Below are 18,784 nucleotides of genomic sequence, written 5' to 3' on the forward strand. Positions count from 1 at the left end.
TCTAAATGATAGCTTTGCAGGATAGAGTAATTTTGGTTATAGGTCCCTGCTTTAAACATTTCTTGCTACTCCCTTCTGGTCTGCAAAGTTTCTTTTGAAAAATCAGCTGACGGATGGTCTTATGGGCACTCTGTTGTAGGTAACTAACTGCTTTGCTCTTGCTGCTTTTAAGATTCTTTGTCTTTATCCTTTTGCATTTTGATGATGATGTGTGTTTGGTGTGGACGTCTTTGGATTCATCTTGTTTGGGACTCTCTGTGCTTCCTGGACTTGTATGTCTGTTTCCTTCACCAAGTTAGGGAGGTTTTCTGTCATTATTTTTCCAAATAGGTTTTCAATTTCTTGTTCTTCTCTTCTCCTTCTGGCACTCCCATGATGCAAATGTTGGTATGCTTGAGGTTGTCCCACAGGTTCCTAGTACTATCATTTTTTGGATTCTTTTTTCTTTTTGCTGTTCTGATTGGGTGTTTTTTGCTTCCTTATATTCCAAACTGATGGTTTGCTTCTTGGCTTCACCTGATTTTTCTTCTTTTTTAGAATTTTTTCCTCTCTTGCTTTGCACAACTCCACTTTCCCCTACTTCTTCTACCACATAGTGATTTCTTTCCCTGCTTCTTATACCTTGGCTGAAATGCTGGCTTTTGGGGTTCTATCTGCTACATATGTCTTTCCCAAGGGTTCCATCCTTTCCTGTACCTCGGTGTCTCCCAGATTTGTATCTGTAACTCCAGCTCTCACACGAGCTCTATTTCTCTATTCTACTTGCCATGGAGCCTTTTTGTCCGGTGGCACCCAGAGCCTTAAGCTCAGGCTGACCCAAACCAAGTATTTTCCCTAAGAAAACACTATTCTCTCATTTAACCATCATCATCAGAGACTTTGATTTTTTTCATGGCTGTCACCACTCCCCAGCAATCAGTTACCAAATCCCAGTGATTAACTTCCCTAACATCTGTTCAGTCCTCTCCTCCTCTGCAAACTCTCTCCGCTGCTCCAGTTCACACCCCATCATCTGGTCTGATGAGTACAGTAGCCACATATTCTTGTTTTGGGTCCAGCCTCTCCCAACTCCATTTAATTTTCTTGAATTCTTTTTTTTTTTATCCTCACCCGAGGACATTTTTCCATTTTTTGTTCAGATAGAGTGGGAGGGAGAGAGAGGAAGAGAGAGAGAAAGAGACATTGATGTGAAAGGGAAACATCAAGTGGCTGCCACCCGCACGACCAACCAGGGCCAGGGACAAACTGCAACCGAGGTACATGCCCTTAGCGGGAACCGAACCCGGGTTTCTCCAGACTGCAGGCCGACGCTCTAACCACTGAGCCAAACCGGCCAGGGCTCTTGAATTCACACAGAAATTATTGTGCTGTGGCTTAAAACCCCTTGCTAGCTAGCTCTCCACTGCCCAGAGATGATGATAACTGAGTATGGCAGAATGTGTGATGTTTTGGCCTGGAGACTGTGGGGAGCCACCTTGGTTTAGTCCTGGCTCCATACTTGCTGTGTGAGGTTTGGGCAGTTATTAAAGTGCTATGTGCTTCCACTTCTTACCTGAAATACGGAGATGACAGTAGCATCTGCCTCATAGGGTGGTTATAAGATTGAGTGAGATAATCCAGATAGAGTACTTGAGTCCAGGGCCTGGAGCTAGTATTACCATTTTGGCCTAGATTCTCAGCATTCTGTTATGTACCTCAGGCTTAGATGGACTCATTGACATCCACTAAGCATTTGGTGTTTCTACAAACCACATTGTTAATTACTTGGGGGAGAGGGAGAGCCCACCTTGGAGGAGAGGTGGGAAGTGGTGCTGTTGGCAGCTCTCAGTTCCTCTTTGGTCCTTCCAGGCATTTCTGCTCTGGCTTAGCAACTATTCCAGTACCTCTCCTAAGTGCGAACTTGGAAAGTACAGTTTCTCCATTTTATCTTAGCTCCAGGGCTGTTCAAGTTTCCCTTGGCCTCTGGCAGCTGCCGGCAGACGCATACCCCATGTAATTCCGTCCACCAACGCCTTTTTGATCCCTAAGCCTAGGATTTTCTAATAATGTTGTGCCTTTGTATGTGTTCCAGTTGTCTGGAATGCTCTTCTTTTCCTCCCATGTCACCTCCTCTGGGAAGCCCGCCTCTGCTATTCCAGACAGATCCCGTTAAGCCCTCTTCTGTGTTCTTTGTATGGGTGCTTCTGGTATGGAGCTAATTGTTACATACAGCTTTATTATCTGTTATGTTGTAGTTATTTGTTTATATCCCTGTTTTCCCCTCTGATTCTAGATTTCAGTCCCTTGATTGCAGGAATTAGAATTCATAGTTGAGTCTGACACAGAGTCGGCTGAGGGCCTGTTATGAGTCAAAGCTGTCCGGCCTGGAGAGCAAATCACAATGTCTGAAAGATGGAGCCACTGGGAACCCACAGCTGGAGTTCCGGACAGGCATCCACGTGTGGCTGGGGCTCCGGGCAGAGGACCCAGAGGTGGCAGCTCCAGATGGTTGGTCTGAAGTGCCTGACACTCTCTTGCCTAAATTTAGGATTTATTCCAGAAAGCAGGGCTGAGTTTAAGGTCAGGGGACTGGTCTGAGAAGCGGGCTGCCAGGGGTGGAGGATTCTGGCAGGACCTGATCAGTGAGCGATCGAAACATTCCTGATTCTGAGTCACAGATACACTTGCAGTTTCTCAGCCCCTTAGCCATTCTGGGGGGAGAAGGGCTGAGGACCGGCTGGGGCAACCAGAGGGGAAAAGAGGACAGTCCTGTGTGAGGGCTGTGAGGGTAAGACAGAACTGAAACACCTCGTGGGAGCCCCAGGCTGGCTTCAGCCCACAGACCTTCCCCTTGGCTTGCACTGACCTGCCGATGCGTCTTCGTCAAATCTGAGAAACGACCGAAGTAATTCCCGTCACCTACCAGAGAAGAATGACACAAACTCACGTTGACAGGACGTTTGTGTAAGTGCTGTTAGTATTCAGCCAGCACTGCCTTCCTCTTCTCCAAGGGAGCCTACCTCAAACTTGCACGGTCCCTACATTCGATGTTTTCATACTTCTGGCTGCAGCAAGACTTATTTAGAAGATGCATGTTCATGGTGCTTGTAAAATATTAGAGCGTTTGTTGAAAAATATCTCAATGCCAATACTTCTTAGGAAGGGTAAATTAAAGAGAAATGTATAAAATTAAAGTTTAGCTCTTGTCTGGAACTGAAGCATGATTTGTTTACATTACACAGAAACTTCAGATGATATTACCTCTGTCTGGTTCATCTTCTTTCTCCATCTTCATTGTTAAGACTGAGACAGTGGTTAGACCCAGCCTGGTACTAGGCTTGGTAGGCATTTCACTAATGTTATGTTCCACATCCTCCCTTTTCCCCTTCCACTTCTCAGGGGAAGCAATATATACATATATGTCCCTTATAGTGTTTTTTAAAAATCAGTTTTTTATTGATTTTTTTTTTAGAGAGAGAGAGGAAGGGAGAGAGAGAGAGAGAGAGAAACATTGATGTGAGAGAAGCATCAGTTGGCTGCCTCCTGCATGCCCAGGTATTGAGCCCGCAACCCAGGCACATGCCTCGACTGGGAATCAAACCGGGACCTCTCAGTCCATGGGACACTGGTCAATCCACCGAGCCACACTGGCTGGACCCTTATAGTGGTTTTAAAACTTTAAGGTTTATTTATGTTTGGTGTGCTAGGAATCATGGGTCAAAAGTGCAGGTTCCTGTGGACTCCCATGAGGATCTGCGTGTGTGTGCTGCACGGGTGGGGGATGGAAAGGAACCTCTCTGGGTGAAGGCTCGCTTTTGTTCTCCTGGAGTTCTTCCCTCGAAGTCATTCTCATCTGCTCTTGAGCCCTTCAGCCGGGTCACCTCCACCATCCTCTAGGCTCAGTAGCTGGGCCTTGGCCTGGATTGCTTGAAAACAGAGTGGCTTCAAATACATCAAATGATTTTTATCAAATTTTGTCTTTAATGGCTAAAGTTGTGAAGGAAACAGAACAAATATATCTTTAATGTATTTTAAAAGCCAAAGCCATCTAATTGTAGAGCATAACACTTGAGCTATATTTATAGTTTTTAAATGGAACTTTTAAAAATAAGTCCCAAGTGACACTAGATTGTATTAAGGGCTGGATCACGGGGTGCTCTATCCAGAAGCTACTCTGTGGATCACTTAAATATACGGTCACAGCACCTAGGGGGCGGGTCTTAGCACTTAGCCTAAAAGACTCTACTGATACTCAAAGAGAAACTAGTTTAATTTATCAAACTGTGGAATTTGCTTGCTAGCTTTTGAGCATACTGATAACGTGTATTAGCCACAGTGGGCATACAAGAACTAATAATAGGCCAAACCTAACAGCTGCACACCACCTTGTGTATTCAGGATTGTATCTTTAATTTGTTTCAAAACACAGTTTCTTTAAGTATATTTTTTAATCCTCGCCCTCGCCCGTGGATATTTTTCCATTTTTGTTCAGGTAGAGTGGGAGGGAGAGAAAAACATCGATGTGAGAGAGACACATCAACTGGCTGCCACCCACATGACCCCAACCAGGGTAGGGGACAAACTGCAACCGAGGTATGTACCCTTGGGAACTAAACCCAGGACTCTCTGGTCTGCGGGCTGACGCTCCAGCCGCTGAGCCAAACTGGCCAGGGCCTATTAGCCTATAGTCTTAAATGACCACCATTTATCTTTGGGTATGTGTCCTTCAGAATCATTTTTTATGCATGTATCAACCTGTAAACATCTGGAATATGCCAGTAAAACTTTTATTATATTATTTTTAAATCAAAGAAATACTTGGGAATTTGAGAGTCTTCCTAGTTGTTGCTAAAAACTCATCACATAAAAGCATCAAGCTTTGGTGCCAGATTAATTCTTTGGTATAAATTTCTTTCCTCCTTTGTTTTGTTTCCAAAATATGAAAGATTGTGAGTCATTGAAAAGACACCATGAATTCCTAAAACTTTTGCCTTTGTTTTAAAATTTAAGAGGATCATTTCAAAGTAAACTGGCATTTTACAGTGAGCTTTGAAAGAGACCCAGCCTAATATTTTTTAACAGGGTCAATGTTTAAAGTGATTGAAGGGAATTAGAAAACGACTAAGCAAAAAGTAGGAAATAAAATCTACCATGTTTCTGGAGTTGAATCATCATAGACAAAGAACCCTGCTCTCTGCTGTGAACAAAACAAATTCAAACAAGTACACTTGAAGGTCTAATTGGCTCTGTGATTAAGCGGTTCATGGGTCAGGCAGCACCCCGTGGAGCAAGTGGAAGGGCACTCTGAGGGGTTGCACAAAATGCAAGGTTTTTATAGGAAGAACAGTGAGGCGAGGGAGCTGTTAACAAAAGAAAAGAAAGGATTACTTTTAGACCAGGACAACTTTTGGGGAAAAGGGAACAGCAAGGGTTTTTATCATGCAAATTGCCTCCTCTTTCTTTGCATGATGGAGAGGACCCCTGGGCAGATTTTACTGATGCTTGGCCAGAAAATTCCAGACCACTTGGTTGATTAAGATTGTATTTCTGGAAGAGGTTGAAATAGCAACAGGCTGAGTATTAAATCCAGGTTTGGTGTCATGGGCTTTAGCACAAGTGATGCCATTTTGGGCCTGTGGTTTTCTCTTGAACAGGGTTCAAGTATTTCCTTTTCTCTTTGTCTTATCCTTAGCTGTTATTAACGCTGAAACATCAGATGGACGAATTCCAGAATTTATAAGTGATTTGCATGCTCGTTTTCAAAGAGAGAAAAGCTGGCAACCCACAAAAGTAGGACTTGTGAGGAAATTTAAACACTATTAAAATATTTTTATTGTAAGTCTGAGAAAGATAGACGTGGGGAATAATTGAACCTGTGACCTCTTGGTGCATGGGTCAATGCTCAACTACTGAGCCACACAGGCTGGGTTCCAGGTGTTTTTTTTTAACCTTTCCTATGTCTTTTTTTTTTTAATCCTCACCCGAGGACATTTTTGCATTCATCCTCAGTTAGAGGTGGGAGGGAGAGAGGGAGGAAGAGAGAGAGAGAAACATCGATGTGAGAAGGACACGTTGAGTGGTTGCTACCCACATGACACCAACCAGGGCTAGGGACAAACTGCAACCAAGGTAAGTGCCCCTAGTGGGAACCCAATCTGGGACCCTCTCGTTGTGGGCTGATGTTCTAACCACTGAGCAAAACCAGCCAGGGCTCCTGTGTCTTTTCTGTCATGTGATCTCACCAATGACTACCAATTTATAATCCTTTTAACCTCTAATGTTTAATACAGCTTGCTCCTGAGACCAAGGCTGTCATTCACTGGATTATGGATATTCCTTTTGTGCTCTCTGCCAATCTCCATGGAGGAGACCTTGTTGCCAATTACCCCTATGACGAGACTCGGAGTGGTAGGTGTTCTTCCCATTTCTCTCCTTGGTTCAGGGTTTACAGTTACTTTACAAAGTTTCAGCAGATGTCTTTTATAATATTCTTTTAAGGAACTGGTCATTAAGTGATTCTGCCTGTAGAAATACATATGTTTAACAGAAATACCCCCTAACTATTTCACATGGCATTGGCCATATGTATTTGGCAGAAAAGGACTGTAACTTGGTGGAAAAGTTTAGGTGAGGAGACATGTAATCTTGACAGAAGACTCAGATGAGAGGAAGGGAGAAAACAGAAGTCATGAACTGGGGTCTCCCGGGACACTGGTCCCTGGGAGAGATTATGGGTGTTATACAGGTCTGTGTACACGGTGGCCTAGAACTGGAGGCAGACCCTCGGTGCTTGAGCAGGGCCCCCGCAGAACTCCACGTGTGGAACGGTGCGGTGGCAGGGGGCGGGTGCTTTGATTTTCTCTGACGTGTTTTCGTTAAGCTTCAGGCACAGAAAACTTTAGCCAGGTAGATACTTTCACCTTAATTTTTCTTGCTCCAGGAAATTTCCTGCTTTGGGTGGATTCTCAGGGGCCTCTGAAGAGTTAGCTCTTGGTACACACAGAGTGATAACTTTAGATCCTGGAAACTTGGAGTTTTGAAGCAAGTCTTTGGTAAAATTGTTAATATTTGGAGATTTTTGTTCTATGTCATTAGCTGGGAAATGTAAAAGTCTGGCATATGTTACATGGATTAGAATATAGTGTATTGAAAATACTATTTTTATAATACACATAGGAGATTTTTTAAAACTCTAAAGTCAAATACTGGAAAGTTTGTGTGAGGCTGGTTTATAGTGGCTGTGAAGTTAGTATAAATACATTTATTTAAAAATTTAAAAATTTTTCAAAATTATAGTTGATGTTCAATATTATATTAGTTTCAAGTGTACAACCCATTGATTAGACGTTATATAACTTACGAAGTCATCACCCTGATAAGTCCAGCACCCACCTGACACCATACACAGTCATTACAATACTGTGGACTACTTTTATCTTTGCTCTCCTTTACATCCCCATGACTGTTTTTTAACTGCCAACTTTATAAGTACATTTTTTTTAATCCTCACCCGAGGACATTATCTTTGCATTTATCTTCAGATAGAGCATGAGAGAGAGAGGGAGGAAGAGAGAGAAACATCGATGTGAGAGAGACACATCGAGTGGTTGCCACCCACACGACCCCAATCAGGGCCGGGGACAAACTGCAGCTGAGGTATGTGCCCCTAGTGGCAACTGAACCTGGGCTTCTCTGGTCCATGGGCCAATGCTCTAACCGCTGAGCCAAACCAGCCAGGGCTATAAGTATATATATTTTTAAAAATATGTGTTTATTGACTTTTTAGAGAGAGGTAGGGAGAGGGAGAGAGAGAGAGCCATGTGAGAGAGAAACATCGATTGGCTGCATCCTGCACGCCCCCTACTGGGGATCGAGCCTGCAACCCAGGCATGTGCCCTGACTGGGAATCAAACCTGGACCCCTCAGTCCATGGGATGACACTCAGTCCACTGAGCAACACCAGCCTGGCTAAATAAAAAATCTTAACAATGGAAATTTCCTTACTATTCTGCCCGCTCCTGTTTACTATAAGCTTATCACTTTTTCTTGTGAAGCTTTGAATTCATAAGCAGAATGGCCATTCCTTCAGATTTTTACTTTGGGGTATTAGCAGTGGAAGTTGTATAACCTGAAAGCTAAGTGTAATTGCTGAGTATATAAACCTTCATTTCTTTCCCAGGGTAATATGACTAAAAAAACACATCAGCAAGAGGCCAACACTGACTGACCCTTCGGAAAACATGCAGTGCTGCTTGGTCTGTGTCCATCTCTCTAACCCTGTGCATTTACTTTCTAGGTAGTGCTCATGAATATAGTCCTTGCCCTGATGATGCCATTTTCCAAAGCTTGGCTAGGGCCTACTCCTCCTTTAACCCAGCCATGTCGGACCCCAATCGGCCACCATGTCGCAAGAACGATGATGACAGCAGTTTTGTAGATGGAACAACCAACGGTGCTGCTTGGTACAGCGTGCCTGGCGGTGAGTTTCCGTTTCGCCCTTTGTGACGTGATCGTGGCTTGCTTATAATTACCGTTTGGGTTTAGAGAATCAGTCCTCAATCACTAAGAAATAAACTGAATCTATAGTTCACCCATTAAAATTAGTTTTCTGCACGAATGATTGCTATGTATAGTTTTGTTTTTAAAAATCAGGATGGTAATTGAAGAGAGATAGGAAATAAACTGAAGATGCCCATTGGGAAAATATAAATGGAATATTGTTAATTATCCGACTTTTGAAATTCTGGCCTGAAAGAATAAGACTGCGTCCTGGTTATATGTCAGTCATGCTGTGACTCCAGGTAAATGTATATTTTAGAGGGCAGGCTCTGACCTTTAACGTACGTTGGTCCACATACTATTCTGGTTTTATTTTAATGATGGCATAATGGAGATAGTTGATGTGGAATATTTATTTTATATTCACTGTTGTTTTAAGCACTATTGGATCAGGAAGCTCTTCGCCTTTTATGGGGTCAGAAAGGGGAAAAGCCCAGGCACAGCATCGCCGCTGGGGGACGCATCCTCTGGAAAACCAGTGCCGCCCTCGGGGTCCCTCTGCCCCACATGGGCTTCGCAGAGATCTCCTTTTTCTGATTACTCGGACCAATCACAGTTGTGTAATTCTTGCCTCTACCAGGGATGAAGAGTGAAATGTAAAGATATTGATTTTTTTTTTTCTCTTTGCCTAAGAATAATATTCTACAGCCCACCTGGAAATGAATAAGATAATTAATTAGGACAATAGCAGCACTATGTAATTATAGGATTTTGGTTTGTTTAATATGCTGCTTTTGTTGAATTATGCCCTGAGAAAAAGGTTTTTCCTGATTTCTTTCTTTCTGATATATATTTATCCTGTTTTAATTAACATTTTGTACCAGGTCAGATCAGATTTAGCACATTTTTTCCTGCATGGCTTTGGGAAATAAGATCTATGTCAGATTTTAGATCTAGATTATGTTCAATACATCAAATGGGAAGTAATTTTATACTTCAATTTTTATAACTTTAGTAATTTCTAAAGTTATTATAATTTGGAATAACTATGTGGACAAATAGTGCATTGTCTACAGAATACCAAGTAATCTGGATCAGTTAAATAACAATAATATTAATAAGAAGAATCTTAATCATAATCAGTGATTATGTCCCACAGTCATCAAACAATCAAAGAAAGATGTTACTTTCTTTAGCAATCTATGCAGTGAATAAAATCAATGTCTTGGGTCAGGTTTTCTAGAAGCAGAGCCTGAGACAGGATTTGGATGCTCGTAGTTTGTTCAGGGACTGCTCTTTAGGAAAAACCTTGTATGGAAATGAGGGAAGTAGGGTAAGAATGAGGTAGAGCTGAGCAAAGATGTGGACTCGGGTACAGTCTAACCTTGGCCTGAGCCATTGGGAGGAGGGCCTCAGGCATTAGTTATGGGCAGAGCTGTCCTGCCTTGAGGCCAGGGGACCAGCCTTTGGTGGCTCCATATCAGTCACTGATTGCGAGTTTTTTTGTCTTTCTTAATTTAAGCATTTATCACAATAGACTTCTCCCTTAGGGCTGCTTTTGCTGCATCCCATAATTTTTGGTATGTTGTGTTTCTATTTTCATTTGTTCAAGATACTTGGTTTCTCTTTTGATTTCCTCTTTGACCCATTGGTGGTTCAGGAGTATGATGTTTACTTTTCTGCATATTTGTGAATTTTCCAGTTTTCTTCCTTTCGTGATTTCTAGTTTTATACCATTGTGGTTATAAATGATATTTGCTATGATTTCATTCTCGTTAAGTGTGCAGTGACTTGTGTGACTTATCATCTGCTTTACTCTGGAGAATGGCCTGTGTGTGCTTGAGAAGAATGTGTATTCTGCCACCTGCTGTTGGATGATATGTTCTGTATGTATCTGTTAGGCTCACATGATCTCAAGTATAGTTGGAGGCCTGTGTTTCTTTATGGTCGGTCTATCTATCTATCTATCTATCTATCTATCTATCTATCATCTATCATCTATCATCTATCATATATCTCTGTCTGTCCATCCATCTATCCATCCATCCATCCATCCATCCACCCACCCATCCATCCATCCTTTCGTTGTTGAAAGTAGGGTATTACTGGTCTAAAAAAAAGATGTCAAAATTACAACTAAACTACTGAACAAACATCATTCAAAACCACCTGAAATATAGTTGAACGGAAGACCTACACCTAGGAATTTAAAGAAGAAGCCACAGTCCTGGCTTGTTAACTCAGTTGGTTAAAGCATCTACCCAATATGCCAAGGTTGTGGGTTCGATCCCTGGTCAGGGCATATACAAGAATCACAAATAAGTGGAACAGAAAATCAATCTCTGTCTCTCTCTCTCAAATCAATAAATAAAAATTTTAAAAAGAAGCCACGCTGACACTAGTAGGAGGGGCAGAGACGTAGACTGGGCTGGTCCCACACCTGCGTGTGGCAGATAAAAATTGAGAGGGTTATCATGGCTTCGGAGGTCCCCCCTGAGGAGTGAGGGGTCCCAGCCCTGCATCAGGCTTCCAGCCCAGGGTTTCAGAGCCAGGAAGAGAAGTCCCTGTAACTTCTGGCTGTGAAAACCAGCGGGGATTGTGGCTGAGTGAGAAGGAGGACTCCTGGAGACCCAGGCAATTCCACTTAGGGCCTGCAGGTGGCCCTACTTGGACTCACTCCCTCTGAGCTCCAGTGCTTGGTGCAGCAGCTTGAAGGGAACCAGGGATATGCAGGGGGGAACTTAATTGTCTGGCATTAGGGTGAGAGCTCGGGAGGCAGCTTTCTGCCAGACAAGGTGCTGGCAAGGCCGTTGCTCCTTTTCTGAGGACAGCCCTTCGTTCCACGTCTCTCTGCCTTTTGATTAGAGAAGTTAATCTCTTTACATTTAAAGTAATTATTTATAGGTAAGGACTTACCTATGCTGTCTTTTTGTTTTCTCTCTGTTTTCTAGTTCCCTTGTTCCTTATCTATTAGCAAATTATTGTAGCTATAGGTATTTTTAATATTTTCATTCTTTAACCTTTAAACTAGTGTTAAGTGATTAACACACCACCATGTGACAGTACTAGAGTATTCTGAATCCGACTATATACTAACCTTTACCAGTGTGTTGCATGTTTTTGAATGTTTTTATGTTACCTTTAGCACTGAGCTGTGTGCCACCTTATAGGAGAGGTCATGCAGGTGAAGTGAACTGCTCCTTTTACCTTCTTAAAGATTTTTTAAAAAATTGATTTTAGAGAGAGAGAAGGAAGAAGGAGAGAGATAGAAACATCGATGAGAGAGAACATCAATGCCTCCCACTGGGGATCAGGCCCACAACCTGGGCGTGTGTCCTGACAGGGAATCGAACCGACGACTTCTTGGTGCAGGGGTCGATGCTCAACCACTGAGCCACACCAGCCGGGCTCCTTTTACCTTCTTTAATGAGTCCAATCTTGGATTTTATTTTTGCTCCATTGGCGTGCTGGAACTTTTTCAATGGATGCCTGCATTCCGCAGAGGCACTCTGTTCATGGGTGATTGTCAAGGTGGTGTTCTTTGGGGAGGGAAGACTGTAGGAAACTCCTATTTTGCCATTTTGATGATGTTACTCCCCTGTTGTTTTCTTTGAAGCCGACTGCAGCAGTGTGGAGCGTGGCTGATGCTAGAGCACCTTACAGCAGGGTGTTAAGTTAAATGATTCCATAAGAACCCGAGAGAGTTTGTGCTTCTAAGGCAGTAGCAATTTCCCAAGTACGTTGTTCTGTCCTTTAGGGTGGGTGACTTTTCTTGTGGTTTCCCAAAGGCTCCCCCAAATGTACTGCTTGGTGTACCTTTTACTTGGCTCTCAATTCAACAGAACAGCCTGTGTCGAGTTTTAGTCACCACAGGCGTATTGAGACTTTCCATTTGGTGTTTTGGCAGGAATGCAAGACTTCAATTACCTGAGCAGCAACTGTTTCGAGATCACCATGGAGCTTAGCTGTGAAAAGTTTCCACCTGAAGAGACTTTGAAGAGCTACTGGGAGGATAACAAAAACTCCCTTATTAGCTACCTTGAGCAGGTAAACACAGCCTCCAGTGTAAAATGGGAAATGTAAGAGCATTTAAACCTGGTGTACAATAGTCTCCTAAGAGGAGCCAAATCTAGGGGAACTCATCGGGCTCAGAATGAGGCCTACATTTGGAAAACATGTCTCTAGTGGTTCAAATAGGCTTTCATTCATTTTAGGTTTTGCAGTTCATGACTGTTCACTGGGCTGGAATCACTACATCATATAGTCTCTCGTGACATAAGCCTAGATCTTCACCAGAGAGTCACCTATGTCGCCATTCCAATGGGATCTGTACGGAATTTTGGGGCATCTTGCCGTCTGTCTGAATAAAATACCTTACTTACTCAGACTCAACCCAGGCCAGCCCCCTGCCAACCACACGTCTCCAGGCTTGGTAGACATTGGCACCAGGGGCAGTGCTGGTGAAAAGACCTAGAGACCACACCTTGCCTGTGGTGCCTTGACATTTTTCAAATTCCATTCTGTAGGTGGCCAGTTATCCCCAAAGCCAAGGAGAGTGATGTTAGTGTCATGTGCTAGCAGATAGTCCAGACGAATTTTAAAGTAACTTGACATAAACAAATGCTATTTAAATAAACATGTAGCTAATTGCATGTATATATGTACATAAAACCCAATGCATTTAAAAACTGTAAAGTCAGCTTAAAAGCTCTCTCACACACGTCAGTGTCCACACGTGAGGCCGTACCACGAGGGCTGCTGTGAAACAGAGCCGTAGCCACAGACGGTGAAGTTCCCGAGCACCCACCACACAGGATGTTTTCAGTCAATGGAATCCTGTGGATGTGAACATAAAAGGTCTTTTCAACAACCAAACCAAGGATAATTAGCCACATTTATCCCTGAAAAACCTTGGTGGGACCCCTGTAGAATGTCTCCTTTGAACAGAGTTGTGTTTGAATGGATCTTCTAACAGCAAAGTTAACTGAAAAACGTATTTTGGGGGTAGAGGAAATAAGATGAGGCTGTTTGGTGTGCTTTCCACTTAGATATCAAAGAATGCCTTCTTAATACAATGCTTTTTATTTTCTACACATGTTTTTTCAACAAAAATGTACTGAGCTACTTCCCTGTCCTTGGCACCCTGTGAGGCCCTGGGGCTAGTGACCAGCCTTCAGAGGCTTCGTGTTAATGGGGTTCAGAAACATGAATACCTCAGTACAAGAGAGAGTGATAAACGCAAAAATAAAAGTTATTTACAAAGAACAATGGCAGTACATAGAAGGCCCTAACCCAGTCCTGGGACTCAGAAAAGGCTTCTTGGAGCTAGACTGTAGGATTTACTACAGTTGATGCCAATAAGATTATTACTTAAGTCAATAATTAAAAAACAGATGCAACTGCTGCTGAAGTCCTCTCTTGGTTCTTGAGAAACATAGAATACTAAGCAAAATAAAACACACATGTGTGCCATTAGGAAAGAGGAGACTATTTGTCATTCTTAGTGTTGCAGGTGGGCATGCATCAATTCATCTAAAAGCGCTATCAATTTATATAGAAGTAATCTGGAAAGAAGACCAGGTCACGCAGTCCTGCTTTACGGCACTTGGAATGAGAATTGACTGTCTGTCCGCAGACCCACGTGCCCGCCCTGGGATGGCATCTGTGTTAGGGTGCCGGCTGTGCAGAAGCAGTAAGTGTGGTATTCACAGAGAGCTCCTACAGAACGCCTCACAGAACACTCCAGTTAGGGACTCAGCGTCTGGCGAAAGACCAGTGAACACTGCCAGACGTTCTGTGTTGAAATTGTTTTCTTGAATAAAACAGAACACGGTAGTGATTAGTAATTGAACACCTGGGCCTAAAATCTAAGTGTGGACTAGTTTACAACTCCTAGAACATAGGTGATTAGGAGACCTAATTCTGTAATTGGTTGAGTGGAAATTTCTTGCAGAGTTTTAAAGGGATGTTTGCAGGAACTGGGATTGTCGAGTTAATTAGGGTAGGTAGTTTGCTAAGGAGAACCCCCCATGCAGTAGCTTTGGAACAGTTTAGTTCTCAAAGTTCCCAAAGAATTTCTCATGGGCACCTGCTTCAGAATCATCTAGGTTCTTGTTAAAATGAGTTTCCCATCCTACCACTGATGCATACTCCCTGCAGGGCAGGACCCCCAAATCTCCATTTCAGCAAGCTCTCTGGGTATGTTTAAGTACACAAGGGTTTAAGGACTACTGATGTTAACACCCAGCAACAATGGAGAATGGGCTTTTTTTTTTTTTTTACTTTGGCTGACTGAAATGTCCTGGAGTCCAAGGAGAGAGCATTACAGAAGGAACAGGTGTACTAAGTAGCTTCTCCAGTCCTGAGTGAAGTGTTCATATGCAGAAGCCATGAATTGACAGGGGTTTCTAGTTTGCATTCAGGCGGAGTCGGGACAGCCCCTAACACTTCGATTGAGTTTTATTACTACTGTGGATTTTTGTAAACAGCAAAGCTGTGCCCCACAGTGGGCATATCAGAGACAGACATTTACTTACCTGTTTGTTAAACTGTGTACTGTAATTTGTCCTAGTTTGTAGAAGCTGAAAAAAGGCAAGTCATGATGATTGGGTATATTTGGGCCCAATGCAGGTGAAGTATATGTTGTAGAAGTAATTGTTTGACTTATCTTCCAAGGATGAGGAAATTTAAACGCTTCATTTCTCTAAGGTTTATAACATTGATAATATCAGGATTATAATGCCTCGTTTCTCTGATCTGTAGTAACACTTTCACCATGGACTGTCACTCAGAAAACTAACATTATATGTTTCCAGTGACTAAATTTCAATATGTTCATTTTGGTAGGCTAATTCACAGCTCAGTTTTGGGGGAAAATCATTGATTCACTAGGTCCTAAAAATGTTTTCTTTGTTTTTAAAATATATTTACTCTCTTCTCACTATTCTGGTTGCCAATAAAATTATCATTTACTGTTACCCACGCATGTATAACTGTTTACTGTTTCTAAATTGCCTTTAGAGAAAATAATTATGTGTTGTTTTTATAGAATTTCAGAAGTTGTTTGTTTGTTTGTTTTTGAGATCATAGTAAGAGTATTTCTATTTGGGAAACCAGTACATATACCAAAACATAAACTTAAGATTTCAACATATCTTTAATCATTACATATAATAATTGTATATACTTCATTTTTAACCAAATGTACTTTTCTTCTATAGAAAGGGTGTTCTAGTTATCTATTGCTGAATAACAAATCACTCCCCCAGAGGTCATGACTTAAAACATTAACAGTTGTTTTATTATTGCTCAGGTTGTTTATTTTTTAATTAATTAATTAATTTTTATTACAGATGTTTCTCCTTTTCCCCCCCTATTGCTCCGGTTTTAAAGGAGCCAGTAATTTGGGAGTTGCTTGGGCAGTTCTGACTCAGGTCCTCACGTGGCTGCAGTCGGATCGTGCCTGGGGCTGGAGAGGGAGGGATGTTGATGCAGCTGGGGGCTTCCTGGGCATCTCTTGCTCTTCATGTTGACTTGGGGCCTCTCCACATGGACTCCCTTCTTATGGTTTAATTGGGGCTTCCTGACACCATGGTAACTTAAGAGATTTTGTTAAAACAAGCAGAACATGCAAACATTTGCTGATAACCAGGGTCATCTCTTCCATAAAACATTGTACCACTGACAGATTTATTCTCCGATGACAGAGGGATGCATGAGACTTACTCTACCTTCTGTAGGGAAAGATTCAAATGTCATCAGTAGCAAAAGAAAAATCATTTTCTGGGGCCAGATTGGGAAGCAGCCTGAGCATTTGGAAGGTCAGGCATTTTTCATTAAGTAATGAAACTTAATGAATTACTATTTGATATTCCAGAAGCAGTACTTTCTCAAAGATCAGACACATACTGATTTAGTTGAATTGTCATTTAAAAATAAAGAAAACCGATTCCGAAATGGCAACGGAGTGAATGGAAGCTACACAGACCATCTCCCAGGACCAAACTGGAATTACAACTAAAATAAAGACAAATCGTCAGGAAAAAGCAACAGAAAAGCAGCTTGAGAGGACCATATAACCAGGGAAACTGACTCGATCCTGGTAGGATTGCGGAGGTGCGAGAAGGGGCTGGGAGCCCACAGACAGCAGCGGCCTTAGCTGCGAGCAGCACCTTTGGGGTAACACTCCCAAGTGGCTCCACAGCGCAGAACTGGGACAGATGCTAAAATAGCCACAGCCACTCACCTCAGGCTCTGGCAGAGGGAGGGCAGATTGGACTGGAACTGTGTGGGGACACTCGGGATTTGGAGGGCACTCAGAGCTTTTGCTGAGTTGTGGCCACCCAAGATGGTGGCCATCTTACTCCTTCCCAGGGCTCTGGGGAGAGGTGGTGGCCCCTCCCTCGGAGATTCAACCCCACTCAGTGGGCCATTGAAATGCAAATTGAGGCTCATTAACAACCAGCATCTGCCCCACCCTTGGGAAATCCCCTTATGCTGAACACCTGAGGGAGTTTTTCATTCAACTGAGAACCCAAGGCTCTTCAAGTAACCACTACTGATAGCCTCCAGACAAAAAGCTAGAGGATAACTGAACCATTCCTGGGCTTGCAACTCTGCCCAGGAAAGTAACATTTGACAGTGATGTTTAACGTGGGTCCTCCCTCGCTAATCCAAACCAAGTAGAGGGAGCCACAACAGCAGAATTCTAACACCCACAGGGAAAATTTGGCAGGCTCCAAAGCCCACTGTGATAGCCAAAATGGTGAAACAAAGAAACAAATTGGCAATGAAAACAATTTGGCAATGAAAGAACAAGAGACCTCTACCGAAGATGAGATAAATGAGGAGCAGTTAAGCAAGTTAACAGAGCTACAATTCAGAGCCATGATCTTTAGCAAGCTCAACAGCATGAGTAAAGACATCAACACCATGAGTAAAGACATAGAAATGTTGAAAATCAACCAATTGGAAATTAAAAACCACCAAGAGGAAATGAAGAATGACATATCAGAAATAAAGAACACATTGGAAGGTCTAAACAGCAGAGTAGAGGAAGCTGAGGACCGGATCAGTGAATTAAAAGATGGTAGAAAAAAAATCAAACAATCGGAAAACCAAAAGGAAAAAACAAAAAATAGGAAGACAGCCTAAGAGAACTGTGGGACAACTGGAAACATAATAATATACGCATCATAGGAATCCCCAAAGAAGAAGAAAATGAGCAAGGGTTAGAAAATATATTTGAAGAAATAGTGACAGAAAACTTCACTTATTTGTTGAAGGAAGAAGGCATTCGAGTTCAAGGAGCACAGAGAGCTCCAAGTAAGAAGAACCCAAACAGGCCCACACCAAGACACATAGTAATTAAAATGCCAAAAATTAAAGACAAAGAATCCTAAAGGGAGCAAGAGATAAGCAACAGGTTACCTAGAAAGGAACCCCCATAAGGCCATCAGCTGATTTCTCAACAGAAACATTACAGGCCAGAAGGGAATGGCACGAAGAAATCAAGGTCATGAAAAACAAAGATCTGAATCCAAGACTACTCTACCCAGCAAGGCTATCATTCAAAATAGAAGGTCAAATAAAGAGCTTTCCAGACCAAAAAAAAAAAAAAAAAAAAAAAAAAAAAAGGCTAAGGGAATACATTAGCACCAAACAAGAAATGTTAAAAGGACTGCTGTAATTAACAGGAGAAATAGGAAGAAAATATAACCACACTAAACAAAAATGGCAATAAATAAGTACATATCAGTTATCACCTTAAATGTAAATGGATTGAGAGCTCTGATAAAAACACACAGAGTAGCTGGCTGGATAAGAAAGCTTGACTCATCCATATATTGCTTACAAGAGACCCACCTCACAACAAAAGACTCACATAGGTTGAAAGTGAAGGGATGGAAAAAAATCTTCCAAGCAAACGGAAAGAAAAAAAAGCTGGGGTAGCAATACTCATATTTGATAAAGTAGATTTCAAAAGGAAGACCATAACTAGAGACAAAGAAGGCCACTACATAATATTGAAAGGATCTATCAAACAGGAAGATATAACCTTGATAAACATATATGCACCCAATATAGGAGCACCAAAATATATTTAAAATCTCCTGGAAGACATGAAAGGGGAAATCGACAACAATACAATCATAGCAGGGGACTTCAACACCCCACTGACATCACTGGATAGATTCTCTAGACAAAAAATTAGCAAGGAAAGAGACTCTAAATGAAGTGCTAGACCAAATGGATTTAACAGATATCTACACCCCAAAACTAGAGAATTCACATTTTTCACAAGTGC

General features: G+C 42.2%; 1 protein-coding gene across 2 annotated transcripts in view; it reads left to right on the top strand.

Moving 5' to 3' along the window:
• The window catches only part of CPE (carboxypeptidase E), a 122,719-nt gene that overhangs the window by 91,335 nt on the left and 12,600 nt on the right, over positions 1 to 18,784 (top strand). For both annotated transcript variants that reach the window (XM_036240725.1, XM_036240726.1), the window contains exons 4-6: positions 6,270 to 6,387; positions 8,276 to 8,458; positions 12,386 to 12,525. In XM_036240725.1, the coding sequence (XP_036096618.1) occupies positions 6,270 to 6,387; positions 8,276 to 8,458; positions 12,386 to 12,525 (441 nt within the window). The remainder of the gene's footprint in view (positions 1 to 6,269; positions 6,388 to 8,275; positions 8,459 to 12,385; positions 12,526 to 18,784) is intronic.

This window comes from Molossus molossus, unplaced genomic scaffold (assembly GCF_014108415.1).
Source record: "Molossus molossus isolate mMolMol1 unplaced genomic scaffold, mMolMol1.p scaffold_m16_p_4, whole genome shotgun sequence".
Taxonomy (NCBI): Eukaryota; Metazoa; Chordata; class Mammalia; order Chiroptera; family Molossidae; genus Molossus; species Molossus molossus.